General features: G+C 37.5%; 1 protein-coding gene across 1 annotated transcript in view; it reads right to left on the bottom strand.

Annotated features, from left to right (window-relative positions):
• Positions 1-21,623, bottom strand: part of LOC121411497 (protein TANC1-like) — a 95,084-nt gene that overhangs the window by 58,378 nt on the left and 15,083 nt on the right. The window contains 2 exon segments of the mRNA XM_041604261.1: positions 658-777; positions 1,197-1,310. Coding sequence (XP_041460195.1) covers positions 658-777; positions 1,197-1,310 — 234 coding nt within the window.

Genomic DNA, 21,623 nt, shown 5'->3' with positions numbered 1-21,623 from the left:
TTTTTAAACAATTTTATGAAATATCATCCAGGAGCTGAAAACTGCAAGATAATTCTTTCACTAATCAGAACATAAATTCAGAATAAATCAATTTGTATGCTACAGTCACAACAACAAAACCAGAATCCAAACTGACCAATGGTATGTATGGTATTTGGAAATGTAATATAGCTTTTGTTTTTTGCCGAATTGACTATTCCATTAAGAAAAGGAGCATAAAAGAAACTGATGGCCTGAATTATTTTTTCTAATTCATTTTAATTTTGCTCTTTCTAGTTTCAAGAACAATTCGGTTGACCATTGTGAGAGGAAAGCTACTTAAACTTCAGTCACATATATATTCAAACCATCTATATGTAGCTGGTACAAAAAATGCTAAAATAACTGTTTTTGACTCACCTTAGAGCAAATGTGACTGATGTATAATCCTTCAGCCCTGCACCGGGGGAGAATCACAAGTCATAACCCCCCCCCAGCAACAAACCACCACTTCAGCAGCATGCAAACTGAAATTGATCATCTGTTGAGGGGGAGGGAATCTTGTGGATTTTTAAAATCTCCCTCAATGTTGGGCATTGGGAAAATAGCTTCCCTCTCACTAACTAGGTCCAAACTGGATTAGTTCAAGAACTGCTTTGGTGTGAATCAATGACTTACCTGGCATGGAAGCTACACTTGATGTCTCACCTCCTTTCACCATACCTATAGCCGAAGCAGGAGGGAAGGCAGGAGGGGGTTTGATGTCAGGGAACTCCTCAACGGAACCCCCATTCACACCTGAAAAAAAATCACAAATTAAATTTAAATCTATAACATTCCATTATAAACCAAGGATATACCACAAGGCCTTGAAAATCCAAAACTCAGATATTCTACAACAGATTTTCGCCATCCCCTACAAATTTGTTTCGATTTTATTTCTACGCTTGTCAAAACCATATTTGGATCAGATTTTTAACTGATCTATGGCAGGGGGTATGGGGGTTGATTTTCTTACAAAAAGATTTTAAAGGATGTACGAGACTTGGAAGTAAAAATTATGTGAGTGGAGCGGTGGAATGGTGGCAGGAAATATGTGGGGGCTTTGATTCTTTGGTTCGACTCCATCCCCCCCCCCTGGGCCATTTTACGGTTAAGATTATACACGCTCTATAGGGATGACCAATGCTGTGATTTCTGCGGAGTTCTACCGATACCTTTAATGTCACTTGCACTTGAAGTAGATGATGACCTTTGCTGGAGCTCCTTGGGTTTTGGGGGTGGGGTGGGTGGCCGCTCCTCCTCCTTTGGTACAACTTGCCTTCCCTTTCCTGCAGAAGATAACAAATGGAAGAGGAAGTGAATGGATTGAATTTTGATAGAGATGTACTGTACACCTGTCTCTGTGCTATCAATTGATTGAAAGCGAAAATGGACGGTGGGTAATCTGAAGGTGTAGCTTCTGATGTCCTGTTCTGCCAGAAAGACAGAGGACACCCAGGTGGATAGACCAATGCATGGTACACATGTAGAACACTTTTCAATGGTAACATACAGTTATTCCACTGCCAGAGCAAAGTGATGTGTGTTACATGTTTTCTAAGGTAGTCTTTTGGATACTACTTATTTGATAAACCATCCTAATCTAAAGTTTCCAAATCCATGACCAGTGACCGCACACCTTACGATCGGTCTGCGACCCGATTTTGGGATAACACGTAGTATAATTTGATGCTAATATTGAGACATGGAATATCTTACTGTGTAATGTTCAAAATCATTGTACGAATACATATGGTCATTTTCAAACGTGAGTGACACGACAATCGGAGAGGTTTAAGGGCTCATATCTTCAAACTTAAAGGTTATGAATCAATCATGACTACTATATTATATACAATATAGGACTGGCATGGGCCACTACGAGTTTGATTTGAATTCAACAATTCGTTTAGTAGATATGATTAAAAAACGGTGCGTGAGTGACACGACAAATTTTGGACATGGGTTTCTGACCACTAACACATATGGTTGGATTCGTGCCCAAGTAGTTGTCATGGAGTACTGTGAGTACCAGTAAATGGACATAAATAGTGTACCTATCTAACACATATAGTCAAAATCAATCAAACCTTCTCTATGGAAAATGGTACCCTCCTATATACCGTGAGTGACACGACATCCAAAACGTGAGTGACACGACAAGTGCAAAAATACAACATTTATCTCAACATTGAAAGTATTTTTTGCATGATGTAGAAGAGTAAAATACCATTAACCAAAAAAACAAGCTTAATTACATAATAACTGCTTTCTTTGAAGTTCATAATATGTCATCCTGATGTTTTATTCTTGGTTTATGGTCATGTTTGCCCATCAACTCACATTCCCTATACCATACCACATTGTCACACTAGGGCTTCTACCACTCTCCTCTTTAGAGGAGGAGGGGGCACTTGAAGGAGGTGTTATGAGGTCTTGGCATTGACATCAACTCATACATTCTTTTTGTGGCCTGATATCATTCAAAACTTTAACTCTTTCTCCCTATCTGTATATGAAAGTTCAGCATCCACAACGGATGGAATAATTTTTCCTTGTAAGAAAGGTATTCTCAATAGTCACATCTTTTGGCATGGTCTGGTAGCCAATGATGTCATGTATGACTCCTTTTTCTTGAAATATTGGATTAGAATATTATCCTCCTTTAATATTTTAGGCATTGTCCAAATAGGACATGGCAGTTTCAATGTCTTTTTTGGTACCAAACCACAATCACGTTGCTGCACACTTCAGATGGACTATCAGCAAATCCTTGAGAAACTTGGGAATTCAACTCAACAAGCATAGGTTTTCTCCTGAACACTGTTGTATGTGGACCCTCCCAAGGCAGTAGATGTAGGCACTGTACCAAAATTCAGAGCTATGCTTTTAGCTGGAATCTTGTAAGCGCCTTTTCATTGCTAATTATTTGATCATATACCATACCACGGGAATCCAGGGAAAGCAACAAGGTGAAAGGCGCAGTCAGTACCTGATTCTTGCAGTCTGCTACTATTACCCTTTCCTTTTCTAAGCCCTTGGATGTCACACTAGGCGGTTTCAGACCGCCTCGAAGTTCGCCAGTTCCAGGTATTCTCTGATCGGGAAATTTACCCCGATCAGAAAATACCAGGTATTTTGGTAATATGAAAGCAAACTACGCGTAATTTCCCCGAAAGAAAATACCCGCTAAATAGTAGGTACTTGGCGAAATTACGAGAACTTTCGTGGGGATTTTTCCAAGGTCGCAGGTATTTTGGCGATGTGAAAGCAAATTACGGGAACTTTTATCCCAGCGTGTCGTTGGGCGCGGCGGCGTGGGTGGCTGCTGGGCTAGTGACTTTGAATCTCCCGCCTTGCCTGCTTATCAGACCACACTGCGCATGCTCGTAACTTCGGGAACTTATCCCGAAGGATGTGTTTCGGGGCGGTGTGAATGCAGGAATAATTAACGGGTATTTTTTAGCCTTAAAAAGTTCTCGTAATTTAACGGGGATTCTTGTGATCGAGGCGGTTTGAAACCACCTACTAAAATCCAATTCAGCATCCCAATCAGGCTCCCTTTATACCTCGGTAGCTTTTTCCCCTCGAGGTCCAGCTCTGTTCTTATCAGGGTACCCCCCCCAAAAAAAAAATTGATCTACTGGTACATGGCAACCCATCCAAAGTTGCTCAAATCAAAATGTGGTCTCGGTTGAGACTTGTTGGGACCTACATGAACATGCATTATTTTGTTGTAATGAATATGTGTAAATGCAAATCTGCTCTGAACACACATTGGCCCGCTTACGGTAGTTTGCTGTTCAGACCCTACATGTAGTTAATCACTAGCGGTATGAATGGTGGCCGAACAAATAGTGATTTTGAACTTGGCATGTAGCTGCTTCAAGCAATATCCAAAATGTTCTGTCAAATCTCAGTACATTCTCACCTGAAATGTTTATGTTTTATTGCAAATTTGTTTATTTCATGTCCTGGAATACAAGCTTTATGGCAAATGAAAAGGTTGATTTAATCAATCAGAAGGAAAAGAAAATTTTTTTCTTTTCCAAATTTGAAAAAATGTTTGGTGTTCATGGTGATCTCTTATACACACTACTTTACTACTAAAATTTCTGCAAATTTCAAAAAAGGATCCCTGACTTTTCTCGCTATGAGTATAACAAAGAAATAACATTGCTCAAAAGAAAAGTGAACTTTCTGCTCATTTCTGTAAATGCAGACACAGAATGTTCGAGTAATACCTAGGTATGACTTGACCCATCACCAACACCAACCATTTATGCATTGTAAATATGTCCATTGCTAAAGTATAGTGGTTTTTCTCTTGATACATTCATAATTTTGTGTTGATTATGTTTTTATATTCTTAATCACAGTACATTCACCAAAATATGAATTAGGATCCGAGTCTTCACACCAATGGAAAATTGTCAGGATTTTTTAAACCAAGGCAACCACGGAGAGGAGAGAAAATAGATGAACTCAATGTCAAATTCAATATTTCCATAAAAAGGAGTAAAATTAGGAAGATGGAGGAAATTATTAGCCTAAAATAGGCCTAAATGATGTCAGGAACAACATTTTGACTGTATCCCTGGTAAAGCGCTTCAGAAATTACTGGATGTCCTTTTTTATACACAATATAATACCGTGAGTGACACGACATTTTGTGAGTGACACGACATTGTGAGTGACACGACACAACTTTAACAGTTAATTTTAGCTTCACCTTAACACATTGGACCAAGTAACTTTATATGCAATAAGGTACAGATAAACTGTATTTGCTCCAGTACTGGGATAAATTAATTTTCAGAATACACAGCTCTAGAAAACTTTTTGCATTTAAAACGTGAGTGACACGACAACCAGTTTTGAAAACTTCGAAACCCAATTTTTTTCAGAAAAACACTTCACAGAATTTTTTTTGCTATTTAGGAGTTAGATACAATACACAGCTTGTATCTTGCCAACAAATGTGCTTCTAATACAAATTTTATATTGTGATAGGCAATATGTGAATTTTAATGCAAAAATCAACATTTTGTAACATTTAATTTCCCTTGCATAAAATTCACTGTATCTCAAGACATAATTAATAATTTTATGTAAATGAAATGGAAAAATATACTTTAAGATGTCTAGTTTAAAAAAACATTGAAGCCTAATGATTTCTAGCAAGTTTTAATTTTCACCCCCATGTCCACTTTTGTTTGAAAATGACCATATGTTCAAATCTGTGACTATGCTATCATCCCTCTTAGAATAAAAGCAAATTTAATATCTAGTCGTAATGACATCATAGCAGTTGTACGATTGGCTACGATTTGAAACTAAATTGGCCTTTGCTCCAAAATGGTTATAGTATAAATCTTTCAATTAATTTCAACCTCTAATAAAATGATATATTCCACTCATATTTTCAGAAAATTAGCAATATACGATTTGTTCCAAAATCGGATCGCGAGCAGTCATAAGGTGTGCGGAGGCCTTTACACTTGTGACATTGATGGATTTCAGCTAATTAGTAGGATCCATCTCCCCAACATATCATATAGAAATTGATCTATACTCATATGAAAATAAACACTTTTTGGTATTTTATGGCTTATGTTATCCAAGTCTTATACCATACGTCATTTACAATATAAAATGCTTCATACATGTGACATATGTTAAAATGAAAAGAAGTGAAAGAAATACTCCATGATCACTGCATTTCCTTCACTGTACCTCATCAAAAAAAATTGTATTTCTTTCTACTGAGAAATTGCATGATCATCAATTAGTGGTACACCTCAAATTTCATTCTGATCTTCATCCAGATTTTATTTTGCAAGTCCATTCTTTATCAACGTCAATTAATGACTTCCTACCATGCATACACACAAGACAATGCAATGATAGATAGGAGTCTGTCTCCCATCTCGCAAACTTAAATGGTTGTGCTACATAAATCGAAAAGAGCCTCGGGCTGAAAAATATGAATGCTATTCCCTAGTTTGTACCAACAATGGCAATTTCAACCACTGAATATTCAATTGCGCTGTGCTAATGGGTTGGGTCAATGGCCGACAAGGAGTGCAAGCGTGATTGTATTCACGCTGAAAAATGGCTAAGCTGTATGCTGCTTCACACAAATATACTTTCCAGTTCTTTTATTACTGTATGGTGTGACAGAGTCCAAAGTAGATGTAGAACAACACAAAATGGTCACCACAAGACATACTATTTTGACTGATTTTCGCCAAAAATGAATAAGCAATTTTATAGCATCAAGACACATGGATGAGAATTGAGATTTAAAAATGGGAAACCATTCATCAAATATCTCATATACCATGCTTCAAAATTGGGGATTCATTAAATGTCCATTTGTTGTAGGTCCATGCATACCCGACAAATATGATATTTCAAAAAGTTGTAAACGTTTCTTAAATAATGTAACAAGTGAAACATTCCTGGCAGTCTCGGCTTCATTACACCATGTCCATGATTGTACACAAAGCAATAGCTTTATATAATGATATGCGAAATATACCATTTTGTGGAGCCCGCACACAAGCTATATTTAGCATTTGACTTGATGCTTGACAAGTACTATGAATGATAGGAACAGAACTATCACTGCACAAGTGAATACACTGGGGACCTATTGCATTCTTCAACAAGATGTAGCTATAATGCCAGGACGATTTAAAGCCATACCATGAATTTTTGAAAGCTCCGTTTAACCAAACATGGGAAATGGAGTGGGAATTTTTATCTTTAATGATGATTATTCCCAGCCTATGGATGGATTAAAGCATTTTTTAAAGGTATGAATAGCACTGTAGGACATACTTTGGGCAGTGGACAGAAGGGAGGTTTTGCCCTCATCACACCCAAAATTGCCCCCAAATTTCCCAAAATTAAATATTTTAGGGTGACCATCTTTTCGAGAGCTGCCCCCACATCTTTAAAAAACAATATTCAAGAACATCTAAAGTAAAAAAATAATGATAAAAAACCTTGTTTGAGGAATAAATATAAACAAACTCTGAATCTATTTTTTATTTATTTTAATTCACTTAAACCTTCTACTTATCCCAAACTGATTTTGAAGAAAAATTAACCCCAGTACAGATGTACATGTACTTTATACAATCCCTTCCCTTTACATGTGACTATGGACCTACTACAGATGTAACCGAATGTGATACTAGCCAGAGTATGTTGATACAGATCTCCCCACTTCAATTGGATCTTCAGAAGTCCAATTTGTAGGTATTAGTTTAAATGATGCTTCAACTGAAATGTGTTGATAGATGGTCTTGGGTCGCCAAAGAACCTTGTTTTCACTTCATCTCTACAATCAATCAGTATGGAGACATGGAGAACATAGGTTCTGCTAAATGTCTAACATGGATTACACACCAGGGTCCCATCTTACAAAGAGTTACGATTGATCGGATCAATCGTAACTCTATGGAAATCCATCAATGTCATCATTTTTTCCACAAAAAATTTGCACAATGTCCTTCGTATGCAAAGAGAAGCACAGCGAACTTTCAAGAAAACAATTAATGCCTGAATATACATCGCAGCTAGAAAATATTTTGAACAAACACGCATAATAGATGTTGACATTGCTGGCCGTCCATAGTTGCGATTTATCGGATCAACTGCAACTCTTTGTAAGGTGGAGCCCTGAAGACACCCAGAAGAAAGAGCTGCCATTAAACCCAACTCGAGAAATCAAGCGCAAGTCCCGAATACACATGTTTCATTGGTTGAAAAGCAAGATGAGTTTGATTTTTAACTGGCGTTTGATCACAACTCTTAATGCACCAAGCCCTGGGATATTTTTAACGTGCATGACAACATATAAAAGGCAATATTTTAGTGACATTCAATGGTCTTTGTGGGAATAAAAACAATATATTCCTTCCATGCTCTTTGAGAAAAACTCTAGTAACATCTTGTGTATAGTTTCTAGGAAGTTCATGGGAGAATTTATATTGCATATTCTATTGTTCCCAAATTTAACTGCAGTCTCCAAACTTCAAATACAAATAATTTCTTTCTCTTATTTGTGTGACAAAGATGATTGACAAGGGAGACATAAATCTAAAATACAATCAATAGTATGACGACAAGTCACACATCAACAAATCAATGCAAAAATTAAGTTTCAAAATTGCAAAGACAAGCATCAAAGGGTGGACCTTAGGTCCCCTAAAATTTCTGAATCCTCTGCTGCAGTCTTGTGAGGTTTAAATACTGGCTAGCTGTCTGACCTACTCTACAACCCATTTGGTTGATGATATAAGCTATGCCTTAAAGGGGACATTCACCCTGACAAAAAGGTGATTTTAAGAAAATCAGGAAATACCAGATAAATGTCAGCAAAAATTTGATAAAAAAGAATAAACATAGTTATGAATGTTTGATTCTGTGATGTCATAGACGTGCAGCTCGTCCTAATGTTGTGTGAGATAAGTAATTTTATTCTCCTCTAGAGTCATCGATGGATTATCCTCAATATAATTTACTTCACACTCTGTGCCATTCAATATACATATACATTGTATCAGCACAAGCCTGTTGACACTCCATAGCAAACCACACGCCTCCATCTACATCTATGTGCATGTTTAACATGTAATTGGGTTAGAAGGCAACCGAAAATGTATCAAATCTGTCCACAAACTAAGATGAGATACAATATATTGATTTGGGATCGTGCACGATGAGTCACCCACTAGTGTTGAAACATGAAGCCAAAGAGCATGTTTGCATTGATAGGGTGCCCCCGTGGGTTCAGGTGTATCACCGATGACCCTCGGCCCCAGGAACAGCTCCGTGTAACAAAAGGGACTTCCTGAGCATATACAGTGGGCTCTCGCCACCACCACAATGGATGTTTGTATTTGCACGCCAGTCCGGGTTGAAATCATGCACTGGTGCGAACAGTGTCATCAATATACATATTAAACTGCTTCAGAGTAAAATACATGCGGGTGCCTATATAGACAAGGAGCGTATAGGCGTTTATGTATGGATCGCTCGCACTATGAGACATGGATTATATCTATAAATAGAACAAAAATATGAAATGAATGAGATCCAAACAAGTATTGGTACTTCAAATAGATCTAGGTATTGTCTGCCCAAACTGCCCCACCCGGTCAGGTGAAGACAGGTCCTACAGTTGCTTTTTGGAGAATTAAATTTTCATGAAGAATATTAAAATAATGATTATAAAATTTACTAATTCATGTTGAATGAAATAATAACAACTGCAGCCACTTCAGTTCCGAAAAAGTGTTCTCCCAGCAGGCCCTGCTTAACATGATTATGTTATTACTACCCCAGGTTTAGCACGGCTACCTTGATCGGGCACTCGAGCATTCAAGGAATTTCTATGAATGTTGGATAAATAGGCCGCCTAGGCCCTGTATGTTTTCCATTAATGTTTCTACTTGATACAAGATCATGTCAGCCAACATTCACCTTTATAATACCGTGCTACATGCATCTGACCTTAACATGGTGAAAATTGGACTCCGATCAGACTAATGCAGTCTCAAGGAAGATGTAGTTATAGATTACAAATCCACCATATTCACATCACTCTTTTATCAATGTATGTATAGGCAACGATGTCACCGTGATCTTTGCCGGACCATGAAATATGTACGTATTAGTGGGCAATTAGTGTCATGAAGGATGGCTGTAATGTTCATCATAATCCTTGAGGGAGGTCTCCCTACTGACATGTTAATCTACCAATCAACAAATCAATTAGTCAGTCATCCTTACTCTTCCGCCATCATCATCAGTGACCAAACGCAGCACCCAGACCAGGAATGATCTAAACCATAGACCCTACTACCCTTGGTCTGTGAGAAAACACCCTACATAACATCTCGTGGTTCAGCAGTCCTTTCATCCAAAATTATAATTACCGACCAAAATCATGGGGGTGACATTTAATATAAAATATCATGCATTTCAAACCAGTAATATATAAACTTTATGTCCCTTTGACACTTTGAAATGAGAATTCCTCATAATTGTCCTTTATTCAAATTTATAATTTATTTATGTTCAATAAAGTATAGGCTTATATCTTGATCAAGACATAAATTTGCTATTGCCATGACAGCAAAAACGCATTTAAAGGTTATCGGTCATTAACATATTTCATTTCTTCTTTCATTATGCATAGGTCCTATATACTTTCTATTTATTGATCGAAATTGCTTATCATAAGTAGTCCATCTAGGATTACTATCTCGACTCAGAACTTGAGGGGTTATTTTTCAGTGTTCCTCAATTCCACTTTAACATCCTTGTTCTATAAAGACATCGCTCCCATTGTGTAGAGGAATGTAGAATGGAGAGGATTTACTTGGAACACAGAAGAAATGGCAAAATTCAAAACTACTCTGCACTTTTATTTCTGCAGAGTCAAGTTTGACTAGGAAAGCCACCAGCTGGGAGTCAACTCAATTCAGATTCAAAATCAATTTGACTCACAATGATATGGCATCGGCTGACAATCACTCAATTCTGAGTCAAATGAAAGACAACTCACTTTGACTCACAACAGAGTCGACTCCACAGAAATGAGCGTGAAACTCACTCCAAGACAAAGGGAGATAGTTTAACAGAAACCGTTTCATAAAGCTGTTCGTAAGTTTAGAGCGACTATAAGAATGACTGGTGATCCTTTCTCATGCGCTAAACCATCGCCAATCAATATACCATTTTCTACAAGAGAGGATCACCAGTCGTTCTTAAAGTCGCTCTTAAAGGGATTGTTTAACTTTGTGAGCAGCCGATTTAAAAAATTCTCAAACCAAGATGAAACATGTGTACAAGTGCATGTATTAGAACTAATAAACCCTGAAAACAACCATTATTTAGAATAAAAAGCTAAAACTACGAGGCAAATCCCAATTTTGTAAATAGGCGTCTTGTAGACACCTAAATAGTACACATAAGTGTATGGGATGAAATTAAGATGGTGTTTCCGGTCACTTTATATTTCAATTTTTGAAGCACTAAATAATCATTTTTGAACGCAATTTTTTCTGGACTTCATTTTTGGAACATATCACAGACACAGGTGACAAGTGTGACCTTCTAGCTCAGATTTTTTAAAAGTCAAAGCAATGTTAACCAATCACTTTAACTTACGAACAGCTTTATGTAACACCCACACGGCTGGGATGGGGATGCAAATTTGAAGTTCAACAAACGTGGGAGGCGATAAGCTGACATCTGGAGAGCAACAGATGAATTGTGTCTGTGGCCTGATTTCATTTCTAAATGATCTCATCGGTCCTTCATCCATAAGAATCAGGCATCTTCCTCATCACCTTCCCCTCATCTCTTCCCTTGTTTTCTGCTGACAGCTCCTCAATCAGAGGGCACTCTTGGGTGCATCTTTCATTAAAAAGCCTGCATGCTTAAATTCATGTGGGTAACTGTCTCTGCTCTAGAAATTCATGTACATGTATACAGCCGAGGCAAAACAGATTGGAGAGATAAATCAAGAAATCCTGCGGATCTCTGGTTGCTGCAGCCTTATAAGACAAAGTATTTGCTATCAAAATTGACGTTTCTTTCTCTAAATCTAAATTTTGAGTCACAATTAATAATAAATTGACCAATGTTTTAATGGGATGCACTTATTTACTTGTATGAATGAGTTAAATGGCAAATAACCCTTGGTCAATCTCGGAGCAATCAAGAAAGGATGGTGCATTGCTGATTGAGGATACCATTTTTTTCATGAATTGATAAAAAAATGATATTTTTCATTTCCTATAAAATAAACATGCTATTGAAGAGAGTTCTTTACATTCTGTGTGTTATATGTGGTACATCCATGCAGACGGAAAATAATTATAACCCAAAAAGCATTAAAGTCTCCGAACTGTTAACAAATTCACTTATAATTTTTTTTCACAAACTATTCATGGACTATTGACTCTAATTATTTTTACCTGAAGAAATCAAAATCCTTTTTAGGAGAGAGGAAAAATTAGGAAATTAAAACATGCTCTGACCCCAAATCACAACATCATCAAATCACATTGTGACTGAATCATTCAGTAGGTCATTCACTTCCTGCATAAATGCAATTGATTTTTTATCTCCTCTCTTATTTTTATTCATTTACAAGTCCACATATGTATTAGGCCTATATGCAAATGGAAATGAGAAACCACAAAATAGTGCATTATTAAAGTCAACTGAAAATAATTGACAGATTATTGCGAACTAGATGTAGCCATCTATTTTTTTGTGCTCCTTGCATTCTTGTGTAAGAGCTTCACCGAATTCCTTGGCAACAACCTAAAAGCGATGCCATGTCCTCCATGCACAATCATTAGCTGACAACAAGATGATATTTCCATAAGACGAGTTATCCGTAACTTAATTAGCCCTTACCCAACTTCATTTCCTTGGATGTCCTACCTAATTTAGTCATATTGCACCCACAAGGTGGTAAATCAATGCATTTTGAGTTATCTGGGGTTGTTTGACCTGACCCTCAACAAAATGAGATCATAATAAGCTCTTTCACGATTACCGTGTTTACACATTGACTCGGCTCGGGTGTTGAATCCGCGAGCCGGGTTGAACACTGCGAAGAAGGGATCAGAGATCGCGTTTATACGTACATATAAAAAGGCGAGTTCAACACGGCTCGTGGATCTCGAACGGAAGAAGAATTGTGACGTCGCAAATTAAACGCGGGAAATTCACCGCCGGAATCGAATCTTGTCCGTGCGAACAACAACAATGCCAAAAGTGAAAGCACGCGCAGTGACCTGGTCAAGAGAGTTCGACACGGCTTTCTGTTTACACACGAAAAAATTGCCGAGTCTGACTCAGCTCGCGGGTTGAAACCTACGATTTTGGCGGATCAAAAAAGCCGTGTTCGACACGGCTCGCGGATCACACTGATCGCGTTTACACAGCATAAAATTGCCGTGTTGAGCACGGCTCGCGTGTCGAACCCCCGAGCCGTGTCACTGTGTAAACACGGTATATAATACATGTATGGTAGTCTCAAATAGGGCTGTCAACCAGTCATACATGTACATGTAGATACATCCCAACTGAAAAGCTTATAGGCCCAGGGGCAAAAAAAGTGCTTTGGTACAGAAAGGTTACATGCATGTACACGTGGAGTGCAGTATTCTTATTTCTATTGCTTTCTCATGATATTAATATTCATATCTGACCCTTATATTAATTACATAAATTTTTCATATATTTGCAAACCAATCTTCTCAATCATCAAATTTAAATTGAATCAAAGATTTCAAAATCAATAGAGGGATAAGTGACAATATTCACCTGACTAACTGTAAATGATAAACAAGTTAGTGCCCAAATATTTGTTTTTAATTTCACAAGATTCATTTTGCCTGACTGAAAGGGAGCGATTATTACCATTCATAGGGGGTGGTGGGGGACTGACAAACCTGCAAACAGAACATTGGCAAATCATCACTATGCAACCACATATGTACATTTATCACACCTTCTTTTTGAGGTCACAAAACAAGCACAATAGAATATATGATGACTCATACTACTTGGAATTCCATAATTGGAAAATGAGCTGAAATGTGCATATCAAAGGGGAAGTTCAGTTAATTCTACTAAAATCAAAGTAGGAATTAAAATTTCAATAGAGATCTACTTGTATGCGCAGAAATGTGCATATCAAAGGGGAAGTTCAGTTAATTCTACTAAATTCAAAGTAGGAATTGAATTTTCAATAGAGATCTACTTGTATGATGGTATCAATTTCAACGCTCAACTCTGTACTGCAGTTTTTTTAACAGCAAATTTAGTGGCAGAATTTTTACCTAGAACATTTCAATTTCCATCAAAACCACCCAAACAGGTCCGTAGTGAGCCTATGTTTACAGAGATTCACTTGCATTTCTGCAATTTCACCAATTTCAGAGCAAAAGTTTGCAATGCAAAATGCTGACGTGCCAAGCGTAAGGGTGTGTCATCCTTTGAAAGATAAAAAAAATAGAATTGTGTCGGAAACATTCCAATGGGAATCTTACACATTGATTGCGAGATACATGTACATGCATACATGGATGTATGACACAAATTACATGTGGTGCTTTCTTACAATCAATATAAATCAAATATAGTTTTGATCAATTTCTGGGAAGATTGCTTCGGGGGATTCAAAATGGAAATCTTATGTGCCAATTTGTCTTGTTACATAAATCATTGTTCACTCCAGTCACTAACGGACACCGACATGCTTTGGGGGTTTTAATACTTAAGATAAAAATGCAAAGTAGATATTCTGTATTCCGTCAGTAGTAAGAATTTGCCTCTGGTGAAATGTGTATATCAGTTGATAAATTGTAGTTTTGCCCATCAATGCATTGGCCCTCTGTGGTATTCTGTGCTTTGCTATCTCAGTACATACAGTACGTGTAGTTCAGTCTTCATCTATAAAGATGAAGTAAATATGAGTTGAAGATGTGTTGATTCTGTCAGCTACTTTCTTTACCGGGAATTAAGCAAATCAAACCAAACTAAATCAAAAACAAATGAATGAAATTACAAAAACAATGTCAATTACTTTATCTTAACAATATTCTTTGTCATCACAATGCTTTTTCCTATCCTACAGTGCTGTATTATTTCATTAAACAGTTCACATCTAATCAACTCTGTCACCATGAAGCAGGTTGCTTTAGATCTACTCTAGATATTAGTGACCAAACACCAGTGATGAAGTCGGCTGACTAGCCAAGCAGAGAGCTCCATTTACATGGTCAAATTGCGTTGGTATTACTCCTGGCAAAACGTAAATTAAGGCAAGCATCTGACAATGCTGGCCCTTCATACCAATGGACCTACAATGTACATGTATTTCAGGCCGACTTGAAGCTCAAGCATACCAGGTATTCTTTGATCCAGTAATTTACCATGATCTACCCCTTCAAAAAATACCTGGGGGCCGTTTCATAAAGCTGTTCGTAAGTTAAGAGCGACTTTAAGAACGACTGGTGATCCTTTCTTACGCGCTAAACCATCGCCATTGAATATAACATTTACCACAAGAAAGGATCACCAGTCGTTCTTAAAGTCGCTCTTAACTTACGAACAGCTTTATGAAACACCCACCAGGTATTTTGCCAAAATTGTCAAAAGTAATGAAATAGTGTATTTGTCTTTGTTATTACAATGCTGTTTCCTATCCTACATGTACAGCATCTGTAATGCAAAACATGCCTTTGAACAGCCCATATCTAATCAACTCTGTCACCATGAAGCAGGTTGCTTTAGATCTACTCTAGATATCATAAGTGACCAACACCAGTGATGAAGTCGGCTGGCTGGCCAAGCAGAGAGCTCCATTTACATGGTCAAATTGTGCTGATGTTATTACTCCTGGCCAAACGTAAACAAAGGCAAGCGGCCGATAATGCTGGCCCTTTATACCAACAGACCTATGCTCCTACTGAAGACTGTATGCCTACTACCAGATGTACATGTACAGGAGATGCTTACTTCCATCATCACTGGTACATGTACATTGAGATCTATGTTTGATAATCAGATCAAAGAATTAGCATTGTATACACTGCTACTCTGTCAGAGTTAATGAAAGCAGCACTGATTAGATAGGACATGTTTTCATTTATGCAATTATGACTAACAATTAATGAAAGGGTGGGATGGATAAATTGAGGCAACAGAAAAAGAGGGAGCTAAGGAAAGAGATGGATAGAGGATGAAATGGATATGTCAATCTACATGTATAGTATGCACATGTGTTATTGTAATGTCTATTCTTAACACCAGGAAGGGAAAACAATTATTGAAAACTGAAAATAATCAATTTTAAACAGTTTTATTGTATATTTTGTAGATTAGTAATATTTAAAACAAAGAGCCTTAAAAAACATGCTTAATGTAGGTATTTAAGAAATTAATATTCAATCTTTCACAAAGCATCAGTGGATGACAAACACTTGCACTGAATATAAATGTATGTCCGATTGAAGGATATGAATACTTAATTTTCAATCAAGTGAAATCCGTTACAAGACTTCCCATGCAGCGTATTTCTGGCAACTCACTCCAATGATAATTACATCTACAGCATGGGATCAGCTATAGACAAGCAAACCTACGCGAAAGACAGATGTATTGCTCATACGGTATAGTGAATAATTAACATCCAAGGTTTAATAACCTGACAAAAAGTGCATGAATCCAACAGGAGGTCAAAACCATACATGTATTTTTAACTGTACCCTAACATGCAATAATTGCAATGTACATTGTACATGCTGTAAATATATTGCAGCTCTTGAACATGAATCAGAACTTAATAGAAAAACAAAAAAAGTCTAATATTTTTATTTTAATATGAATAATAACCTACATCTATCTGATATTAAAACAAAATAAAATATTTCTTTCTGACCTAATCGTACAATTCAAGTACTTATGCAAAGTTTTTCATCATTGTGTTAAATGCAGAATAAGAAAGATCATTTCCAAACATGAAACAAAACAAAAATGCAGAGACTGCCAAGTTCATAGGCAGCCCCTTACCGCAAAACCAAGCAGGGGTTTTCCTAATTGGGTTGCTTGGTTTAATACGAGTGTTCCCCAATAAGGAATGATTATAAGCTTGCCCTAACAAGCGCAGCCCTCACAGAAGTGAATTGTTATAATGGGATTTCCATGCCCCACAGCAGAGTGCATTGTTCGGTAACTGATCTCTATGTACCCTGATGGTGACGCCAGTCTGTTTCATATTTAATTATATTAATTAATACTGAGGGCCAGAAAAGGGGGTTGCGACTTAAAAAAAATGAAATTGATTATCTTGATTATGTACAGTTACACAATTGGGGCATCTACTTTACAGCATGTTTATGGATGGTATACTTCTATCATTATAATACATTGGTTGTTCCATTCAAATAGCACATACAGCAGGCAATCTATGCACATCAAAATGAGTGATTTGAAGTTTGGGGTTGGAAGCATTTTTACTCAATATGTGGAAAATAAATTGAATTCATAGAAGAGTATGATGGTTCTGGTCCAATCCCAAAACACTTCTTCCGAGATGAGAGTCACAATGACATCAATTTAATTGAAATCTTCTCAATAAGTCAGGAAAATGCAAAGTTGGATTGGGGTTTCAATGTCAATGCTCCTCTGATAGACACTGCTAAAGGGCATCCATCGTGACTCTTGGAAGATGGCAAAGATTTATGGCAACAAATATTTTGTGAATATTACAGAAAATTTCCACACATCGTCCATCAATATTCATTTGGGAAAGCACCTGGCGCAAGGAATTTCGCCCACGCTCTGTACAACACATAGATAGAGATCTCTTTGGAATGGGATTGAAATTTTAAGAAAGCGAAAATCTCACAAAAAGCTGTTTGTTTCTCTGTTCTGCTATATATGTTCACTATTCATAATACTCTCTGAATCTTACAGCACTTTAGCGTATCACCTCCCTCGTGACGTCTCCCTAAAACCTTTTATGCAATCTCTCTGTGTGGTCAGCTTTCTTAACACTATTTCATCACTGTAATCCAATTTATATATGTACGCCTTTGAAGCATTTGTGGATAATTTTAAAATAATTTAATTTCAATAGCATGGATGCAAATTGCATGAAAATACTCCTAAAGTGAACACGACATGTCATACATGAATGCCTATATCAGAGCAACATCATGTACATGTACATGTAGCACTGGCTTCATTTCTAAGCCAAAAAATGGCATGATTCATCACAAGACACTAATTTTATGCATTGGATGCCGGTTATACATGTAGGCCTACACAGAGACTTTAACACTCTAGTTCAGACAATTAGTTGTAAATTGGCAAACCAACATTAAAACTAGGTGATACACGGAAGAAAAGTGATTAAAAATAAACACATTACTGGAAATATTATAATTACATATATCAATGCTAGCATGTGCTGGAGTCTAAACTTGCCATCATCTTACATACACAATCATGATAAATCCAACTTCCCATGTTAAACTTTATTTTGTACTGCAATCAAAAAAAAACCTCGAAAGAATTAGGCAATAACTTTTTCACAGAGGCATAATAAAGAGTGAGGGAGAGAGAGGGAGAGGGGGGTCATCGCCATTTGATGCCACCGCTTTCGGACGATCGGTAAATGTGTTGGCTGGCGCCAGACAAATCTGATTGCACTGCGAGGACGACACTCTTACCAGGGTTTCAAATGATCATTTACATGGCAGAATTTCTTTCCCTCATAACAGGAGGGGCACAGGTAAGGAGGCCGGAGATGCTATGGCCATGTATAGGGCAAATTGGTGAAGAAGTGGAACTCGATAATACCTTGCTCTCGATTTTGGGGTCTTTTAACACAAAACACACCAAGCATCTTATTTGCCCTTGTTTTTTAAGTGTTTTCTATCTGTCAAAAGTTACCCTCTAGGATATCTCCATCCTGACCTATTCAATATACAACAGAGGGAGTGATTAAAACCCAAGACCAACACCAATATAACACCCAATACCAAGCCTGACTAGAATGGGCAACAAAAAATCTCAAAATAATTTCATAATTAAGCATAATTAAAGTATAATCGAACATTTTTGAGGTTCCAGATGTTCATGAATAATGCCCCAAATGGCTAGCATTGGTTTATTGTGGTACATACACAGTGTATCATTACCAATTAAACATGACTACCCTGATTCGGTGCACAAGCATTCAAAGAATTCCTTTTTACCGCATAGCAATTTACTACACCTGGGTGGAGAGTGGCAAAAGTAAAGAAATGCCTTGCCAAAGGAGGCGAGTGCTGAGGGGGATTCTAACCCCAAATTTTGTGGTTCATAATCTGGAGACTATTCCACTTTTATTAACAAACCCAAATCAAAATTATGCCTTCTTCTTACACATGGGTGAAGAGTGGCAAATGTAGAGAAAACAATAAAGGGTGTTGTTTACAAATTCGAAGCCTGAGCCTGAACTTTGTGGTTCAAAGTCTGGAGACTTATCCCCTGATCAACAACATTTATACCCATTTTCTACACCTGGGTGGAGAGTGGCAAACGTAGATGAACGCCTCTCGAAAGGACATGAGTGGTGCAGTCGGATTTGAACCCAGGACCTTGTGGCGGAAGTTCTGGAGACAATATGCACTAATCAACAAGGCTGAGCTACAATTATAATGCTTTATCCCAACATAGTCATAAAGCATACAAAGCCAATGAGAGTTGATACTGGACCACCACAGAAAGGAAATACATGTATACACCAGCATCTTGAACAATACCTTCCATACAGTGTACATGTATGTATTTCATATTCTGAATTGATGGAATACAGCTGTATTCCTGACAAGCAAATACAATGCACCAAGACTTGCTGCCAGTACCGTGCAACAACACAATCGTCAAGCAAGCACTCACCATCTTCATACTCCGAGAACGATTCTATAAATAGGCATTCAAATCTGTGCACACAGGCAGGCAGCAGAGGGCAATGGACACAAGAGCAATGGAAAGGAATACGAGGGATGCACAAGTCACAGCAAATGTAATTTTGTTTTGAAGATGAAATATGGGAAGCTGCATCTGATTCTGACAGGGTTGGGCTTTTTTTCTTCTTGAAGGCTGGAGAAATGAAATTGTGTTTGAGCCATTCAATTACGTGTACCCTTTCATGTGAGTTTGCATGCAATTACAATAATATTTGTCAGTGGGACGGTCGACAAATTCAAAGCATGGTCATGAGAAGCTTGGAAGTGAATTATGTCACTTTATCTTTTGTTTGATTTTTTCATTGCTGTTTTATCTTGATTAGAATATCAATCTTAAACATGTTTCCAATCAATGCAGTGTGCTTTACATGAGAAAAGGTTATATTTCTCTGCACGTTTTTTTTTCTTGGAGCAGAATGTGCACTTGAAAAATATTTGAGGAGTTGAGACCTCAGAACTCTTGTTTATTATTATTACATAACAATAATTAACAACATTTCATTTGTTTCATGAAATGTTCGCCTTGTTGCCAAAGAGGACTTCCCCCTTTAAAGGTGTCTAAACCAGCCATGGGAGATTATTCTCTCCTCTTCCCAATGGACAGGTTGTACTGTTTCTAATCATTCCTTTGGGATACACGCCACCTCCGATACAACATGCATCCATCTCCAAGACCCAGTCATGAAGATTGTCACAAACACATGAACATGTGCTTTCACTATGCTTATATCACCTTCCCATTGATGACAATCTCGTTATCATGAATGATAGCTTACTATACTACTCTAACGACAAACCAATTAGTGAGTACGGCAAGTTTGTTTGCAGTGAGTTATCAATCCAAGAGAAAGCTGCTTAATTTTATTTTTCATTCAAAATCAGACCGCCTGCCCCTAAAAAGATGAATGAATAAATTTAAAGTATGGTATCCACAGCAACATCTCTCCCATAATCTAGTCTAACCCTTTAAATATGCCAAAATGTCCATCATCATCTTCATCTAGGATCAACAATTACATATCTTCGATTTGACTAATTCCCATTCAGAGTGACACATACAGCTATACGAACATCCACTTCGACAGGCCACTTTTCATATTTCCATCTCTTAATTAACACCTATCCATGGATAACCCCATCATGATGAATGAAAATCACTTTTATCCCCTTTTCAAAACCCTCCAATCTATATGATCATCTATCTCTTCCCAAATCTCCCCACAAAATTCACTTTATTTGGTGAATAGCTGAAAATCTAAACTGATTGGTGAGTCTTTCTTCCGCCACCAAACTAGACTTCCATCCTCATGAGTGATCATTGATATCTCTTGGCATCGAACATTTATGGGTCGTTCATCTTCAACGCCCTAAAGATACATGTACACACTGGAGTCATTGATTCACTCTTCTGATCACTGAGCATTAAACATATATTTGTTTATAATATCACATTTTAAGCGTGACCGATGATCCCTATACTATCAGTCATGATTTCATCCTCTAACGACTGATCACAGGCCTCCATACAGAACACTTCTATCAACTTTAAATCAAATGACTTAATCATAATCTTGATGACTTATCCATAGTCCCATCCCTTCATTCCACTGATGGTACATGAACACATCCAATGACTTTCAAGATTATCTAACGGTAACCTTGAACACTTATATTTTGGACAACACAAATCTTAAACAGATGGTCGATTACTGGACATTCGCTTCCTCCCGACCGACCGCAGAAAAAATAGCCATCGTCTCTCCACTCCTCCCTGGCTTCAATTCATTCAACATCTCGTACACTAATTCTTAATCCCATATCTCCCATTGATGCAAAAGATTATTACTTAATCCCACCCTCATCCTACACCCTACACCACCCCGTGGTGCCTCATCACGGGCTCTCGCTCACGTGTCTCGTTGCACAGGACGAGCCATTAATCTCTACCCTTGGAGGGATCAGCTCCTGATCTGTCACCCATCTCTCTTTTCTTGGATCGTTTTCAGCGGGGGTAATGTGCCCAGATGTACAGCTGAT

The sequence above is a fragment of the Lytechinus variegatus genome, chromosome 3 (genome assembly GCF_018143015.1).
Source record: "Lytechinus variegatus isolate NC3 chromosome 3, Lvar_3.0, whole genome shotgun sequence".
Classification (NCBI taxonomy): domain Eukaryota; kingdom Metazoa; phylum Echinodermata; class Echinoidea; order Temnopleuroida; family Toxopneustidae; genus Lytechinus; species Lytechinus variegatus.
Note: the sequence above shows the minus strand (reverse complement) of the source record. Positions and strands in the feature narration are given on the sequence as shown.